Here is an 18,953-nt window from a genome sequence, read left to right on the forward strand (position 1 = left end):
CTTTATGTGTCCATCTATAGAACGCTGCATGTTATATTCTAAATCTGCCTGTTCTGTCAGAAACCTGCCTGCAGAAAATGAACCTAAAGGATGTAATCACTTTCAAGATGGAGAAAGCATAAAGTGACAATTATGATAAGGAGATTCTGCAGGTCATTAATCAATGTATAAAATTAAAATAAAATGCATTTTTAGTGACACAAGATACAAATATGGAAGCAAGATGTATAATCGCTCAGTTTGGGGAAATTGTGGGTAGCCTGCAAGAGCCTCAACTTCTCCATACCCACAATGTGCAACAAATGGGCACAGCTGATCTTCAACAGTGGAACATCGGCCAGTTACTTCCAACTTTAACGCAGCTTGTAGTCTTGGAGAGCAGCACACCAAAACTGCATGCACAACTTCTGCTAACAGTGGAAACAGATTAAGAAATCCATGCAAACAGATTCATAAACAGAAAGAATATTATTTTACAGGATTAATGATCATATCAGCCGCTGGCTGATCACAAACCCTGAGGGTGTATACGAGAAGCAGAAGAAGCAGAGGGAATATCCAGTTTAAGTTTAGATAGTATTTGTAAAGATATTGACCATATCCTTTTCTGAAAGTGTGGATATAATGGATGGGGTAAGGTACTGACATGCTACAACTTTATAGTTGTTAAATTCTGGCTACAAGTATACATACCCATCTTGTACATGTTTTTTTTTATTATTATTATTGTTATTATTATTATTATTATCCTACCCAATTATGTGTTTCTTTTAATCAGAGTATGCTGTTTTAATGACTTTACAATATCATTTACATTGTGTTCCTTACATTTTCCCTAATTGTATGTTATATAGGGATGGGTATTGATAAGATTTTAACGATTCCGATTCCATTTTCGATTCTGTTTAACGATTCGATTCCTTATCGATTCTCTTATCGATTCGTTTTTTTAAAAAAGGAGAACACTAAAGTCGATTAGCTTAGAACTGTGTTTTATATCTTCTCTTTGAACAAGATAGAAATTTAGGAGTAACATGGCCTTACAAACCCAACAGTGAGATCTTAAGAGATCCACAGCCTACGGCTCTTCAATGGGGTGTCACAGGGTCCCCAGGAAAAAAAATGTATATGTAAAATAATAAAATAAATATTCTCCTGTAGCAATAACAAAGTTTAACATAAATTATTCTGTAGCAATTACACAAGAATATCCAGTAATGTCCCTGCCTACAATTAAACACATGCACTTACCAAAGTGAAATCGGGGGCATCTGCTGTGGCAAATGGGTGCAAGCCTTTGACCACAAACTTAGACACTGCTCGGTGACATTCGTCTATCCTGGCCTGAAAGGAGACGCTACCGGTAGACTGCAGAGAGAACTGCCAGCATCTGAGCCAGCCAGACTCTGTCTCTCTCATCATGGTTATCTAAATGCAACGCACAGTAATAGCAGGTTTTGTAATAAGGTAAATCAATGCTAATTGATTAGTTACCTGCAGTATTAACGGGAGAGGACGTGGAAACGCTACCGCTGCTGCTGGGTTGAGCTTCGCTAGTCCGGAGCGGATCAAAAACACGACATTCGTTGAACGCAATCGCGTGTTTTTTGAGCAAATGCTTTTGCATGTTCGTAGTGTTTCCTCCCTTTGATGAAATCTCTACTTTGCAAGTATTGCACGTTGCCCTGTTGTCATCCTTTCTCATAAAGTGTAACCAAACTTTTGAGCGTTTGTGCCGCTCAGGCGCCGTGTTTCCTACTGGGTAAAAGACGCTACTCAACGTGATGACGTCATTCGGGGCGACTGGAATCGATAAGGGAATCGTTTATAAAAGTGGCAAACGATTCCAAGGAATTGAAACAGTGGGAACCGGTTCTCAACAAGAACCGGTTTTCGATACCCATCCCTAATGTTATATTAATCCTATATTTCCATCCATCCATCTTCATCCGCTTTATCCGAGGCCGGGTCGCGGGGGCAGCAGCCTAAGCAAAGAGGCCCAGACCTCCCTCTCCCCCAGCTTATCCGGGGTAATACCAAGGCGTTCCCAGGCCAGCCGAGAGATATAATCTCTCCAGCGTGTCCTGGGTCTTCCCCGGGGCCTCCTCCCGGTGGGACATGCCTGGAACACCTCACCCAGGAGGCGCCCAGGGGGCATCCTTGTCAGATGCCCGAACCACCTCAGCTGGCTCCTTTCGATGTGGAGCAGCAGCTGCTCTACTCTGAGCCCCTCCCGGATGGCCGACCTTCTCACCCTATCTCTAAGGGAGAGGCCAGCCACCCTTCGGAGGAAGCTCATTTCTGCCGCTTGTATCCGCGATCTCGTTCTTTCGGTCACTACCCACAGCTCGTGGCCATAGGTGAGGGTAGGGACGTAGATCGACCGGTAAATTGAGAGCTTCGCTTTTACACTCAGCTCCCTCTTCACCACGACGGACCGGTGCAGCGTCCGCATTACTGCAGCTGCAGCCCCAATCCGTCTGTCGATCTCCGGCCCCCTTCTCCCATTACTCGCGAACAAGACCCCGAGATACTTGAACTCCTCCACTTGGGGCAGGAACTCATCCCCGACTCATCCTATATTTCCGTTTTTATATTTCTAATGTTTGCCTTGTTTTCTTCACTGTCTGGTCTGCCTCTGTCTTGCCTGTATGGATGCATTTACACCGAAATGTCCCCAACAAAGGATGTTTTAATTCACCACTATTCCAGTGAAACACGAGTCTCCCATCTTCCTGCTACCAGTCTGGAGTTTTTGTTCACCAAAGCACACACCAACTTCATACTGACGGACAGATCACTGCCCTTTTGCCGCCTTGTCTGACCGTGTTTTGTGGCTGTGGTTCACTTCACCTCACTCTTCCCCATTCTTGTCATTAAATCAGGCTGTTCTGCAACCATGGCAGCCATTCACTCTATGGCTCTATTCATGGTGTATTTTACCCCTTCACCAAAGGCCGTTCTCTTTTCCAACATTATATTTGCAGTGTTCGTCTATCTATCAATATCTGCGGAGTATTTTTTTAACAAGTATCCTATTTTCTAAAGCACAGCATGTAAAGGGTAGCTCGGTTAGCAGGATGCTAGCATGTAGCGCTTAGTGAGACACGCCTCAGACGAGTTGAGCAAAGACCCCGTCTGTGTACTTTATACGTGAGCAACGGATTTAAATAAAATTAAGGTTTCAAAAGACAAACTTGAAGATAAAAAAAATATATATACTCACCGGAGAGCCGCCAGGGTTTGCCGCTGCCATCTTGGCGCTCCTAAATTCAAAACTGCCTCTGCAGTCAGGCAGGGGAGGCGTGGAAATTGTCTTTGAGTTAGTCAAACGTTTTCCTTAGTTCGAGTAGATGATAAAAAAATAATAATAATAAATGGGATTTTAAGTAGGACTAGGCGTTCTGTAATGATCTCTATTTAGGAGAAAAACTTAATCACTCACCTTTAAACAGCTCTCTTTTAGGAGACACACTGCTGGCTAACGGTGTCATGTGATCAAACAGCATAATTTAATTGGCTGAGAGCCACTTGACTCGATCTGGTGCTGATTGCTCTGGCTTGGGTCATTAAAGTTCATCACTTTTGCAGTTGAATTTTTGCAGGTGAATTTTTTTCAGGTGAATTTTTGCAGGTGAATTTTTTTCAGGTGAATTTTTTCAGGTGAATTTTTTGCAGGTGAATTTTTTCAGGTGAATTTTTGCAGGTGAATTTTTTGCAGGTGAATTTTTGCAGGTGAATTTTTGCAGGGAAATTTGGAGGATAAAAATTCAGTGTCATAAATTCAATGTCTAAAAATACTTGAATTCTGATGATACTATATTTCTTCCATAGTGAAGCTCGCACACAAGAATTTCACTCACATGTGCTGTACCAATGTACCTGCACATGTGATGTGACAATAAAAGTGATTTGATTTGAAACGGTTATCACAGCTTGTACATTTTCTTTTTACACATGCACTGTAAAAACGATAACTAGCAATTGTTGATTTCACTAAAGTTTTTAAATTAAACTGACTTAGAAATAAAACTTTCTATTTACAACCTAAAAAAGCTTGTCTACCCAACAAATTTCTTTCATTGTTGTCCTAACTAAGATTTTCTAGACAGCATAACAAAGATTATCAACTTTTGAGCAGAGTTTCTGAGTCAAGTTGGGAACCAGTGGGAAACCCCGTAGATGACTGGCACATGTGGTCTGAACAAGTTTGAACTAAACCAAACGGACTTTCAACTGAGCCTGAGCAGACCTGAGCTGTGTGATAGTGGTTTACCATGTGTTCTAGACTAAAAACCTCCTAAGAAAATTTGAACCATCGTGGCTGGATTTGGATGCAAATTGCAATTTTTCGACCATTGAGGATTTTCACTTCTGCAGTTGGAGTGTATAATTCTTTTGGACAGGTGCTGGAGCTGCCGACCATTTACCCTAGCAGGTAAGCTAACTACATGTGTTATTAAGATTTTCTACAAGCGCCTAGGCTGCATCCTCCTGAGGACCCGGGAGAATGGAACTAATAAAACACTGAAAAAGCATTTTTAAGTTATCTAAGTGACTTAATTGACACCCCCCCCCCTTGGCTAGCTATCGAGCTGGTGGGTAACAGACGTCTCCGAAAGCGTCGGCGCACTCTTGCAAGTATATGTTGTCTTAATAAACTGAAACTGAGATATTAGCAATTTACATAGCTACATTAACGCCTGAAAATATCTTAAAAGTTTATTTTGTGACCCAGAAAGAGTAATATTAAAACTAATTCCACAGGTAGAATTTGCACATGCGCAATAAGGATCGGGGAGTCCGATCCGTAACTTTTTTTCTCTCGTTTTTTTTCTACATTATATTGAAATGTTTCAATATTGCAAACATTTTAAGAGATGCTTATTGTAAGGAGGACGTATTTCTCGGACAAATTTAGAGGAGTCCACTATGAATTTGGGCAGCCTTCGTCGCGCCGCTGTGTCGTAATCGGGCTACAAGCAGCCTCTGAAGGCTTTAGCTCAGAGTAGTGGCCAGCGCAAAAAGTAATGTTTAATGTTAAACACTCTGATATTTAGACAGACATCACTAAATGACGGTATCTCACGCTGGCTTTTTACAGCACTTCTGCCATGGTAAAACTTATTAGCTTATTACCCGTTTTGTAACCAGTTTCAATGTTATCTTTGCATGAAAACGTTATGTTAACATTGACAACAAACTGGGCCAAGCACGCGTTGTCATGGAGACGCTTTCATGGGTCGGTGTAGGATATGTGCGCCAATTATATGACAGTGATATAAGTAACTTGCATATTGTCTAATATTGTTTTTTCACTTTTTCAATAGTCACCCTTTATCCGGTGCAGCACTGTTACTTTAAAGTAATGTTTAAAGCTGACTTGACAGTTTGTCAGCTGGTGTAAGATTGCCTAATGTACTGTAAGTTAATGTCACACGCAAATTAAAGTTGTACTTCATGCTCTGTATTATAAGATTGCTACATTTTCAGAGCTTTTTACATAATGGGGAAGGAGACAATATTTAAGGAATGATTGTGTGTTGCTGATGTATATTGTGTTACAGATAGTATTATTTTTTTCTATAGTTATTGCATTTTTTTATCATAGTAACAAAAAAAATGTTTGAATTCAAGCTTGCATTTATGTTACATGTCATGTATGTTATCAATCATATACTTGATATAGTAGACAAGTGGTCATATGTAAGTTAATATGATTCCTTACATATTTTTTTCATGATGTCTCTGGTTTTGGCTTGTTGATGTATTCAGCTCCTGCATCTATGGATTCCTTCTGTGTGTTAGATATGGATGTTTTATCCCATTGCAAAAGTGCTTTTGGCAAAATTGACTATGTCTCTTGTGTTTCAGGGGTGGATTTCATGCAGTGCCGATTTTACAAATTCACAAGCTCCAGTCAAGAGACTCTTTTGAAACATTTCCGCCTTCATCACGGACAAGGTGCACATTGGCCATGCATTCACACAGACTGTGTATGTGTATTTAAAACACCTGGAGCATTACGATCACACCTCTCAAGGTCACACTCAATAGTAAAAATCCACAAAAATTCCACATTTCAGTGTGAATTGTGTGACTTTAAGGAGATTTGCAGTGAGAAAACCTTTTGGAACCATCTTGGACATCATTTAAAGAACCGAGAAACCGTACAATGTCCCTTTTTAAGGTGTAATTTTAAAACAAACATTTGCCCAACCTTCAGTTCTCACAGAAGTCGAAACCATAAAAATTGTACACTTGAGGATTTTCGAACAATTGCAAGAACTGTTTCTGAAGATGAGATAATTGAAAGTGAGCAATCTGATTGTGAAGCAGGAACATCAGCTTATAATTTTGTGAGACCAGATGAGCTTGACAAGATTGTAAAGGATGTGGATAGTGAGACACTTGAACACAAACTGGCATCTCTCTTTCTGTGTATGCAAACAGTGTTGCATGTTTCTCGAGCTGCAACACAAAAGATTGTAGAGGATTTCCATAACCTGCTCTCTTTCTCTAACATTCATACTCTCACCAGTGTAAAAGAGATCCTTTCAAAGCATGAAATAGAAGTAAATGATTGTGTTTTGCAAGACATTTCTAATGCCCTAGTTCAAACTAATCCACTGCTTTTAACAACATCGGAGAAAGGTTCCCTATCTACAGATCACAGAAGGAATATATATTTCAAAGAGCAGTTTTCTGTTGTAGAACCCACAGAGTATCTGTACAACACAGCTCATAAAAACTCTTTTGTTTATATATCTGTCACTAAGATACTTGAGACTTTACTGGGACGGGCAGATTTTTTGGACCAAATTGTATTTAATCAAGAAGCTTTATCTGGACACTTTAAGTCATTTCAAGACGGCAAGTACTACAAGGGCAATAAGTTACTGGGACAACAAAACTTATGTATCAGTTTGGGGTTGTATATTGATGATTTTGAAGTTTGTAACCCACTGGGCACCTCTAGAAAACGTCACAAGATTACTGCAGTATATTGGGTAGTTCTTAATTTACCACCCAGATTTCGATCTAATCTTTGTTCAATTCAGCTTGCTCTCTTAGGTAAAAGTGTGGATGTCAAACAATATGGTTATGAAAAGTTTTTTGAGCCACTGATTAAAGATATAAGGTGTCTAGAAGAAGAGGGAAATTTTGTGGAAGTTGTAAGCCAGTTTATTAAGGGCACTGTATATTGTGTGAGCGCAGATAACCTTGGTGCACATGGTCTGGCAGGCTTTTATGAAAGTTTTACTGTTGACAAGTTCTGTCGCTTTTGTTTGATAAGTCGGGACAAAATTGCAACGACTGAAGTTAATGACTTCCAATTGAGGGGTGTTGATCAACACAATTCATTTCTGGAAGAGCTTAGGCAAACTGACAACCTCCAAAGTGTTAATGGGGTAAAAAGGGAATGTGTACTGAGCAAACATTTACTATTCTTTCACCCAATAACCGGATTTCCTCCAGATATTTTGCATGACCTTTTTGAAGGCGTCATTCCTTTGGAGTTGTCCTTATGTTTAAAAAAGCTGATCTCAAAAGGGTTCATTACATTTGATACATTAAACAACTTCATAAAATCATTTCCCTACAAATATTCGGACAAAGTAAACAAGCCTCAAAAAATTCCAAAAACAAGCTTTGAGAAAGGAACAGTTTTTGGTAATGGACATGAAAATTGGACACTGCTGCGCTTACTTCCTTTTATAATTGGATGTAAGATACCAGAACAGGAGCCAGCTTGGGAGATTTTAATGGACCTCAAGGAAATTGTTGACATTGTTGTCTCAAACAGACTCACTGAGGAAGCATTGTGTTATTTATCTTGCAAACTACTGGATCATCGCTTGTTGCTTACCAGTACCTTTCCGGACTTCAGACTAAGGCCAAAACACCACTTCATTGACCACTACCCACATCTTATACGCTGCTATGGGCCGTTAGTGGAATTGTGGACGATGAGATTTGAAGCAAAACATAGCTTCTTTAAAAAGGTGGTCCATGACACTCACAACTGGAAAAATGTGCTGCTAACTCTTTCCTTGAAACACCAGCAAATGATGGCATACCATCTGGATAGTGGGAACCTTTTAAAACCAAAGCTCTATGTTGACAATGTGAAAGTGGTCAGGGTTTCAGAATTGGATCCATCAATCAAGTGTGAAATACAAAAGAAGTACCCTCATCTAGACAGTGTGTCTCTGTCTAAAACCGTTCATCTTTTTGGGACACAGTATGTGGCGGGCATGATTTTATCTGCTGGGCAATGCAGTGGCCTCCCAGAATTCCACAAGATTGTGACCATTCTTGTCAATGCAGAGGAGGTGACATTCATTTGTAAAAGACTGAGTTCCTGGTACATTGAACATTTCAGGTCCTATGAGCTTGTTGAACACACCTGTGCAGACCTTCTTGTGCTGGATCCAGATGTGCTGACGGATTATCACCCTCTAACAGCATACACAGTTGGTGGAAAGCTGATGGTGACCCCAAGGACGTACCTTCTCTATTAAAGCAACTTTATAATGGTATGTTCTCTCCCCTCCACCCTGTCTCCTATTCTGATCTCCCCTCTCACCCACCCTTTTTCTCTATTGTCCTCTACTTCAAAACTCATTTCCCCTTGCTTTTTCTTTTCTTCTCCACACACTTCTTTCTTCTATCACTCTGCTATCCTCACCAAATTATCTCTCTCTCCTTTGTTTTCTCCTCATTAAGCATTAGTTTTGTGCTGAATGAATTGAAGGTTTTCCCAAGTGTAGGCCAGTTGAGTACAGTGGCTGAAGAAAATGAAAACTTGGATATAGACTTGAGCTTTATTTAAAAAAAATTTGTGTGTGTGTTTTTTACATTTGTAGACTAAATCATTTGCAAATCAAATGTAGTCAGCAGATTCATCTGGAAAAAGGCAGCTGTATGGTATAGGTGTCAACTGTCTTCTAATTGTGTTTGGCTATTGATTTTCTGCCAACTTTTTTTTCTCCTCTTTTCAGACTTTGTTACTTCGGGTAGTTCTTTCCTCCAGAGAAGCCCGGCGAGTCCAGCTTCCTGAAGTACCAGCATCTGTGGGACAATTGATTGATATACTTAAAGAAAGACTTGAACTTGCAGGTGACTTCTCACTACAGTTTGAGGATCCAGATTTCGGAAATGCAATATGCAATCTTACAGCAATATCTGAATTACCAGCTGAGCGTGCAGTCCTGCATATAATGTGGAACTGTGATTCATCTACACTTAACCAATCCATTGCTTCAGTGTCCTCTGCTTCAGTCTCTTCCCAGGACACAATAAGTGTGCACTCTGATGATTTCAGGCCTAGCTGGACCGATACTATCCAAATGAACTTAAGACATGTGTCAGAGTGGCCCTCTCCATTTTCTATTCCCAAGTTTTCACATGATGTTGAACTGAAATTGTGTAAGGCTAATGTGACATATGAAAAATTTAAGAAGGGCCTTGCAGTAACAAGAGACATGAAGATGGAGATTTTGGATAAAATTGCAGAGGCAGTGTTTGAAATTAAAGCCTACCCTGAGAAAGATGAGGTTGAGTCAGTGACTTCTGCACTGGTTCTCAAATATCCATGCCTGAAGGAGCCAGGTAGCATCACAGGCTACGAGGGATGGAAAGCAAGTATCAAGCACAAACTTGGAAACTACAGATCAAAGCTTCGTCGGGCAGGCTGCAATGAAGTAAATGTAAACAGGAAAAGGAAAGGAGAAGATGAAGCCAGCAGTCCTTTCACCCTTAAAAAGCCCAAACGTGGAGAGGTCAATCATGTCCCAGATTATCCACAGCACCATGATGATTCTACTCTTGAAGAGGAAAGAGTTGCTCTGGTCAGTGAAATGAAGAAGAAACAAAAGAACTTGAAAGTCATACAGCAGAAGATGGCGCTGACATTTTCTCTCAGGCGGAGAGAGGTTGTGGAGTGTCAACCTATGGTATCTGAGGTCCAGGAGAGATGGCCTGGGCTGTTTTCCTCTGAGGAGGTAAGAGTGTCCAAATTTATTTATAATTTAATTATTATTCAAATTGGGCATGACTTATACTAGATGGACTATTATTGAAGTAGTACAGTATTTGCTGGTGTAATGCATTGGCCAACTTTATTATACCTTGTGCAACCAGTCCACATTGAAATCTGTGACCCATTAGATTATTTGACCTGTCATAATATTCTTACCCTGAACATTTCTGCCAGTACAAGAAAAGAGTCCCCATGCTAAATCAAAATTGTTCTTCCTGTGAAACAGAAAGTCAATCACATAATTTTTGACTTAGCATGTATGTTTTTTTTATTTTAGTGCTGGAAATAGGACTTCTATAGACTGAAATTTTTAGGGAAAGAATACTAAGGCAGGTCACATAATCTGATTCGTCACAGATTTTGGTGCAACGTAGAACATAATATGTATTTGCATATTGATACTGTTTTTTGTGGAGGGTGTTTCTATTCCTGTGCAAAATGTGTATTCATGAGAGATTTTTGAAGTAGGTTTTGCGGTTGATAACACAGTCAGGCATATAACATGGTGCAGACTGTACAAGGCAGCTACCCAGAAATTTTCTGTGCTGAATAAATGGCAATATTTTGGTTATTGTCTTGTTTAGATATCTGAAGAATTTCATCGGATCACAAGCAAAGACCTCCTAGGGACGTTCAATGCATCCCTCAACAAATTTGTGCCTGGCCTGCTGAAACTATACCGGTCTAAGAAGGGAGCTCTTGGTGAGGACATGGAAGACCTCTTGGATAAACTTGATGAACAGGTAAGTGCTCCTTTACCTGACATTTTTAGAAGAGAGTATACCTTTGTCATAACAGAAAAAAATGTTGGCTTCAGCCAAAACACATCAATGGAAATGAATGTCATCAGTCATTACTTTGTTTTTATTTGGCGGTATTTTATTTAATTTGTAAAAAGAAAGTAAAATCGTTAAAATGGTGTTTTGTTTTTTTAAGTTTTACATGTTGCTGGGCCTGATCTGTATTTTATTTTCATTACTATAAGAGTTCTGATTTTGCATTGTGTGTAGGTACACCACGTTACTATACTAATTTAAATGCTTGTTTTCCACTGAATGCTCTTTAGACATCTGACATTGTGTCCCACCGAAAGACAGCAGCACTGAGAGGCCTGCCCATTTTCCTCGGAGAGGATGCAACACAGGTTTTCCTGAAGTGCTTAGTAAGTACAAAAAAGTAATGCAAGCAAAACTAATTGCTATGAGATGTTTTTAAAAGATGATTTAATCCAAAATGGAAATGTCCACTTCCTCAGTGCAGTCCAGATAATTTTATGGTGAGGATTGCAGTTGTCATAACTCTCGCTGCTTTTTTTTCTGCTGAGGAGCACCTGGGCATTGTTAGTGGGTGTTCAACAGCAGAAAATATTTTTGTACAAAACTCATCACAAGGTTGGTTGGTGAAAGATATTGTGCTGTTAATTAAAGGAAAATAAGCTTTTTCTTTTTAAAACCTCCATGAGTCAAATGAGCATCATGGTATAGAGGTTAAAGTTAAGATCTTTAGAAATGTATTTTGTCTTTAATTTTTCTTAGCTTTCAATAATTCATATTTTACTTTTCTTCTCTTCAGGACAGTGACATTTTGGAACCAGTGTTGAACGGTGCATCAGTTGCCATCCTCACCATCCTGCAAGATGACGATGCCGATACGTCTGTGCGAGAACATGCTGTTGTGTTGGAAGGGGACATCGTGCTACATAACATTCCAGACCTCTCTACTGCCTTGGCATACCTCTTTGGCCTTCTGTATGCCCTCAACATTGATTATCCAAAGCAGATGAGTTATACCTTTGAAGCAATTCAGGGCATCTTTTTTGAACTCGGTGGCTCTCGATGCTCACAGCGCATAAGGTCTCTAAAAACAAAGCTTTTGCTGTGACTGTTAATGGGGAAGCCAGACATGAGTTTAACTTGTTCTTAAACATGTTCAAGTGCATTGTAGAGTCATGTAAAAAAAAAAAAACAGTAGTTCAACCCCTTTCCCTCTATATAATCGTTCACCTGTTACAAAGAGTTGCATATTTAGTGTTTGAACTGTTAAAATTAATTAGGAATAAGTGAAGGAAAGAGGGAGGAAAGGAAGAAGGGAGAAAAGAAGGAACAGTCAAAACAGAATGGTTCATTTTGACCTGGTCGGTCAATATGAAGTTGAAGTGGATAAGGGATTATTTGAAATGTAAATATTAGTCAGATGAATCTGTATTATTGAGAATCTATGGTGAAATTTTGTCTTGTAGGATTTTAAAAGATTTGTTATAGTGTTTTTCACTCCACCTGAAGTATGGAACTGGTATTTTACCTGATAGTTCGCTGTTCATTGATGGTAACATTTCTAATAACTTTTGACTTCTGTAGTTCATCATAGTAAGCCCATGTAAAATGTCGATGTCTGGGTACATAGGCAATTGTTTGTTGCACTACCCTATTTAGTGTGCAATAGTTAAGTTAAGCTTTTACAGGACAGTCAGGGTGTGAACGTGAATGACTAAGCTGCTGGACACTTTTCTTTTTTTCGGGACTCTGGAATTTTAATGTCTCTGCTGGGGTGCTCAAAGCACCCTAAAGAAACTGGCAACACGTTTTTTTCTGTTTGTTTGCTTTTTTACAGAAATTCACCCCACTGCCCATGACCTTCTGAAATATACTGAAAGCACTGTTGAAAAAAATAAATACGTTTTTACATAACATTCAGTTGTGCTTTGTTTTATTCTATATCTGTTTGAGTGTTTTTTCAAGTACGATAACAGCATACATTTTTCTTTATTTATATTGGTAAATTTTCAACTCACTGGAGTAAGAATTGTATGATTATTCAACAAGAATATCTGCGTTTGGTGAATTTAGGAATACATGGCCTTGGAGGGAATAATTGTATGTTAATTCAACAGGAATATCTTTGTTTGGTGAAGGCAGAAATACATGGCATTGAAACCAGAATTTCTTTGTTAGACTTAAAGGATTATCCTAATTAGGTGAACAAGTAGATCCAAGTTGGCAGAACATGAAAATATTAGTTAAGTCAACTACAGTTGGCAGAAGTTGAGAAAACTCAAAAATCTCTTGCATCATGTTGCCTTGAAATTTTAAGTTTTCTCAACTTTTTCTTTTTTACAGTGTGTATGTAAGCATTTGAGCCAAATTTAGTAATGCCAACATACTGAAGGAACAACATTTGTCTCTTATATATGATACACCTATATATGCACTGTCAATATACATTTTGAACCAGCTGCAGATGTCAGAGTAACAACTGACTGACCCCCACATAAAGTGCGTTACAGTAGTCCACAGGGGAAGAAATAAAAGCATGGATCACGGTTTCAAAGTGCTGCCTAGAAAGAAAAGATTTCACTCTTGCCAGTCGCCTTAAATGATAAAAATGGACTGGTCCAACTTAAAACCAAGGGCAGTAACAACAGGTTTAAAATAAACCTCCAGGGGTTCCAAATGAAAAGAAGAGGACTCACAGGGGCCACTGGGTCCAAACACCAACAAATCTGTTTTCTTTTCATTCAAATTTAAAAAGTTTAGAGCCAACCAAGCTTTAATGTCATCTAGGCATGTCAAGAGAGGTTTTATTCAGATGCCATCCTTCGGCTTCAGTGGCAAATAAATTTGGCAGTCATTCCTATATACTTGTCTTTGAGTAAAGATTTAAGGTGGTAAGACATGTAAATAACTGCAACTTGAATCTGTACTGAAGCTCAGTATTTGACACAGAGTTCATGTTCACTGCTATAATGCCTAATAATGACTAATATAATAACCATAATATTGGCCATATTATATTTACATTACCAAAGTGATATGACTTTAGTCTCATGAACAACATTAGCTAATTGTTATTTACTAGCTAATCTTAAATGACTGTTCAGTACAGAAATGAAGCCCAAAAATCATGTTTTACTGTCCTGTGGTCTCAGCCTCAGATACTTATCAAATCACACAAAGCTCTTGTAGAAACAAACAAACAAATGAAAAAAAATATGTTCTCCTTCATTTCTGTCAAAAAAAGTTGTATGACACGTTTCCAGCTGTTAGTATCATAGTTGCTAGGCAACCTGGGAAGCGCAACGGAGACTAGAGCCCATGTGTTTGCAACAAACTTGCCGTTTATTTTACAAATCGAGCTCAACACTGCCCCTAGCGTCCTGGAGCACTTCCGTTGTGATTTGGAGTTTGCATGTGTTTTGAATTTTGTATGTGTTTTGGAGTTTGCATGTGTTTTGAATTTTGTACGTGTTTTGGATTTTGCATGTGTTTTGGATTTTGTATGTGTTTTGGAGTTTGCATGTGTTTTGAATTTTGTACGTGTTTTGGATTTTGCATGTGTTTTGGAGTTTGCACGTGTTTTGAATTTTGTATGTGTCTTGGATTTTGCACGTGTTTTGGAGTTTGTATGTGTTTTGGAGTTTGCATGTGTTTTGAATTTTGTACGTGTTTTGGATTTTGCATGTGTTTTGGATTTTGCATGTGTTTTGGATTTTGTATGTGTTTTGAATTTTGTACGTGTTTTGAATTTTGTACGTGTTTTGGATTTTGCACGTGTTTTGGATTTTGTACGTGTTTTGGATTTTGTATGTGTTTTGGAGCTTGTACGTGTCTTGGATTTTGTACGTGTTTTGGATTTTGCATGTGTTTTGAATTTTGTATGTGTTTTGGATTTTGTACGTGTTTTGGATTTTGTACGCCTTTTGGATTTTGCATGTGTTTTGGATTTTGCACGTGTTTTGTATTTTGTACGTGTTTTGGATTTTGTATGTGTTTTGGATTTTCTACGTGTTTTGGATTTTGCATGTGTTTTGGATTTTGTACGTGTTTTGGATTTTGCATGTGTTTTGTATTTTGTACGTGTCTTGGATTTTGTACGTGTCTTGGATTTTGTACGTGTTTTGGATTTTCTACGTGTTTTGGATTTTGCATGTGTTTTGGAGTTTGCATGTGTTTTGGATTTTGTATGTGTTGAGGAGTTTGTGCGTGCTATTTGGAATTTGTAAGTGTTTTGGAGTTTATACATGCTTTGTCTCTAGGGGCCACCGTACCGAGCCGCCCCAGTCCGTGTGAGTCCGGATAACGGGACCCGCTCATGCTCTGCCCGCAGCACGCCAGCCCCAGATCCAAGAAGCGAAGAGCAGCGGGGAAGAGCCCGGAGGTAAGAGAGGGGGAGGGCAGGGCGTGGAGGAGGAGAGCCTGTCTGTCAACTGTCTGTAACTCCCCCACCCTTCACACAAACACGTCCGTCGGTCTGTCGGAACCGGACAGGAGGAGCAGCTCTGGGCAGCAGCCGCCGAGAGGCGCTGAGGCCTGGAGAGATGCTGCTGAAGAGCCGCTCCTCTCCTCCAGCATCAGCTCAGTGTCTGTGGTTGTCTGTGTGTATGTGCATCTGAGTGTGTGTTGTGCACACTTGTCCACATCATGAGCAGTTTTCTTCACTGGTTCTATGCCGTGATGAAAAACAGGAAGATCCCCCCCTCCCTTCCCCAGACTTTTTACCTATGGAACCCTTTGGAGTGAGCTGTCCAATCACCTCTGACCTCCTGAGAAGGGCAGAGCTTCACAGAGTGAGCTCCAGAGTGGATGTGAAGTCTCAGTGACTGATGGAGGAGCTGATCTACTCCATGTGTGCCCGTGTGTCAGCCTCTGATTGGACAGAGCGTCTGTGGCACTGCTGTCTGTGCTGCAGAGGAGCTTCATCTATCCTTCAGCTGTGTCTGCAAGAGCTCCTGCATACAAAACCCAGTGCTCAAACTCCAAACTCTCACTTCATCTGTTCGTGTGGTTCACACAAAAGTATTGACAGTACTGATGATACTGCAGTATATGTGCAGAAAAACACTAAAACTGAAGTTTTAATGTCAGTGACTCTCACCTGTGCGAGTGTGTGTGTGAGATCATGTGGTCATTTGACAGTTGGATATTTCCTGTTAGAAATAGGAAATATCTTTAACCCGTTCCCAGGAAACAGAATCATCTCTGAGCCGTTATTTCAAATTAGAAGTTTTATAAAGCGCTTGTGTTTTATTTTCTGCTGGTCAGTGCTTTAGTTCAACTTTTAACTCTAAAGATGAAATGAACAGTTGATTTGCTCATGCTCTGTGTTTTTAATAAATATCACATATTTGACTGCATGACCCCGTTTCTGTGCCGAACCTCTGTAATCAGAGCACTGTGAATAAAAATGTCTGTAGGAGTTCATTCAGTGCTTAATTGAAAGTTGAAGGTGTTTGAACCTCAGACTCAGGCTGGTGTGGACAACCTGCAGGTCCTTTTGGACCTGACTACACACCTGCAGGTGCCTCAGCTGTCAGGATTCAAACACACACAGGATCGTCTGAAATTACTCATTTTGTCTGATTAAATATTTAAAATCTGTCACGGTGGCACAACAGGCCCGCACAAACCCACCTGTATCACCTGCCTCTGTCTTCATTTCCCAGGATGCTCTGGGGTTTCTCAGCAGGCCTGTGAAGATGAGTGTGACATCATGGTTCCTGGTAAGCAGTTCGGGGACTCGACACCGCCTCCCCCGAGAGATGATTTTTGTGGGCCGAGAGGACTGCGAGCTGATGCTTCAGGTGAGGCTGACCTGTGCAGGTGTTCGGGTTAGTAGAAATTGCCTCCCTCTAGGTTGGTCTGAAAAAGGAAGTTGTAATGGTGTCTTGTTTGAGTCGCAGTGAAAGTAAGCAAAAAGAGTTGTATGTGTGTGTGTCTCAGTCTCGCAGTGTGGACAAACAGCACGCTGTCATCAACTACAACCCGACCACTGATGAACACCTGGTGAAGGACCTGGGCAGCCTCAATGGGGTGAGCCATACACAACATATCAGTACATTATCATAGGTATCCACCAATCAGCAGCAAACACAGGTGGGGGGTGGTGATGCCTAAAGTCACAGGTCACAGGGTGGCTGTAGCTCAGGTGGCAGAGCAGGTCAGCCCCTAATCAGAAGGTCGGTGGTTCGATCCCAGGCTGCATCCTGGCTGCTTGCCAAATATCCTTGGGCAAGATACTAACCCCGTGTTTGCCTACTGGTGGTGGTCAGAGGGCCTGGTGGCGCCTGTGTCCGGCAGCCTCGCCTCTGTCAGTGCGCCCCAGGGCAGCTGTGGCTACAATGTAGCTTGCTATCACCAGTGTGTGAATGGGTGAATGACTGAATGTAGTGTAAAGCGCTTTGGGGTCCTATGGACTAGAAAAGCGCTATACAAATGCAGGCCATTTACAGTACAAAGATTTTTTTTTTTTTTTTATTAACTTAAAAAAATTTAATTCCACTTTAATTTAAACAGGCAAGAACTGTAAAATCACAAAAGAGTGAAAACCTTCAGAGTGGACTTCAGGATCATAATCAGAAACTTTCACCTGGACGTTTGTTTGTTTGTTTCCTGCAGACAACGACCTTCGGATTCCTGATCAGACCTACATCACCCTCAAACTGTCCGACATCATCCGCTTCGGATACGATATCCTTCAGACGCACACACGCACTGTTTGTGTGCGTGTCTGTGCGCGCGTGTGTGTTTCTGTGCGTGTGTGTGTGTGTGTGATAATTTTAATATTTTTCTGAGCTGTTGTTCACATTCTCACGTCTATGTTCTGGAGAAAAGTCAACACAAAGTCCCAGAGGAGGCCCTAAAGGTTGGTGTTTGTGGGTGTGTGTTTTCTATTGTACAAATTACTGCATAGAGGGTGTTATTTAATTTCCTTGTTTAACTGCATTTAGTTTGCATTTCCAAAACTACTCAGAGCGTCATGAATTTCTCATGACTACACACAGCATGTACAGTACCGTGAGCACATGCAGTACCGTGAGTACATGCAATTTGCAGTACCTTGAGTACGTTTGCCTCATTCTTCTGTTTCAGCATGAGAAGTACAGCAGTCAGCTGCAGATGAGCCTAAAGCCTTCAGAGGGGAAGAAGAGTGACGTGGATGAGCGGGCGAGAGGCAAGAAAGCGCAGAGTACCAAGAGCCTCGCACAGGGTAACAATAATACAGCAACAGTACTGGCAGTAAATATACTGTGTATCAAATGTACTCCTAACAATACTGGGCGTAATACAAGCAATAACACAAAATTTTGACATCACACAGGGTCAAAAATATACTGCACTGTACAAAACATAATGTATCACAAAACCCTGCACCAGACCTAGACAAACCACAATACACAATTGAAGGCATGTGCTTGTATTATTTTGGCCAATCTTAGTAGTGTTTCAGCCTCACTGGATGGAATGCTAAGCAATTTTCCTCTCATTCATACACATGTGCTAACATGCATGTCTTGCCTGCAGAGCTGCTTGGGCGGCTGAATGTCTTGCTCAAGGCAATGTGGACTGGAGGAACCAAGGACTTAAACTGCCATCTACTACTGTCTACTGCTCTACCTGCTGAGCCACAGCTGCTGAAAGACAGCAGGAGAGGCAGGTGGAGCCACAGGAGTGTTACAGCGTACAACAAACACACACAAGCTCAGGCACACTCAACCAGCCAATATACAAGAAGGGCCTCCAGTACACTAGATCTTCATTTCCCTCTGCTTTTAATTTAAATTCCTGTACTCTAAATATTTCCTGTCATACCACAAAAATAAAGATCCAGTGCTTTGGCCTGTAGGGCTGTCCATCACATCACAGTTTTGTCAAATATCTCCTTCCAGCACCATCTGTCCTTGATGCCCAGACAAGCAAACGTGGCTCCATAGGAGCTTTCTCTTCACTGAGACCAGAATATGATCAGAATAGGATAGCTATGCTCTCGCTGTCCACAGCCTTCAGTCACAAATTGTTACTGTCACTCACTTCTGAGGAATTTACCACCGGAGAATCAGAATCACCACATCCCCATAAGTCATCATCTTCTCTGTAATTCTGTTTGTGGATTTATTGGCTGTGTGTGTGTGTGT

The 18,953-nt window shown here is 40.5% G+C and overlaps 2 protein-coding genes and 1 long non-coding RNA gene across 3 annotated transcripts in view; all 3 read left to right on the forward strand.

The window, feature by feature from the left end:
- Window positions 1–18,953, forward strand: part of LOC147309449 (serine/threonine-protein kinase pim-2-like) — a 581,324-nt gene that overhangs the window by 139,053 nt on the left and 423,318 nt on the right. The gene's annotated exons all lie outside the window — the stretch shown is intronic.
- On the forward strand, window positions 9,864–12,232 carry LOC147309453 (uncharacterized). The gene is made up of 4 exons (XM_086269526.1): window positions 9,864–10,007; window positions 10,630–10,788; window positions 11,112–11,207; window positions 11,618–12,232. The coding sequence occupies exons 1-4, from the start codon at window positions 9,864–9,866 to the stop codon at window positions 11,924–11,926; spliced, it is 708 nt and encodes a 235-aa protein (XP_086125652.1). The 3' UTR covers window positions 11,927–12,232.
- Window positions 17,625–18,677, forward strand: LOC147309454 (uncharacterized). The gene is made up of 3 exons (XR_015125858.1): window positions 17,625–17,683; window positions 17,911–18,028; window positions 18,343–18,677. It is a non-coding gene; the product is annotated as an uncharacterized LOC147309454 (long non-coding RNA).

This window comes from Aulonocara sp. 'chitande type north' Nkhata Bay, linkage group LG17, assembly GCF_057382095.1.
Source record: "Aulonocara sp. 'chitande type north' Nkhata Bay isolate Kocher_YH1m ecotype deep benthic linkage group LG17, A_spYH_male_GT1.1, whole genome shotgun sequence".
Taxonomy (NCBI): domain Eukaryota; kingdom Metazoa; phylum Chordata; class Actinopteri; order Cichliformes; family Cichlidae; genus Aulonocara; species Aulonocara sp. 'chitande type north' Nkhata Bay.

Excerpts from the sequence above, each read along its gene's own strand:
- LOC147309453 (XM_086269526.1), top strand. The coding sequence starts at position 9,864 with ATGAAGAAGAAACAAAAGAACTTGAAAGTCATACAGCAGAAGATGGCG. Across the intron at positions 10,789-11,111 it reads TGGATAAACTTGATGAACAG|ACATCTGACATTGTGTCCCA; the intron begins GTAAGTGCTCCT and ends AATGCTCTTTAG. Across the intron at positions 11,208-11,617 it reads AGGTTTTCCTGAAGTGCTTA|GACAGTGACATTTTGGAACC; the intron begins GTAAGTACAAAA and ends TCTTCTCTTCAG.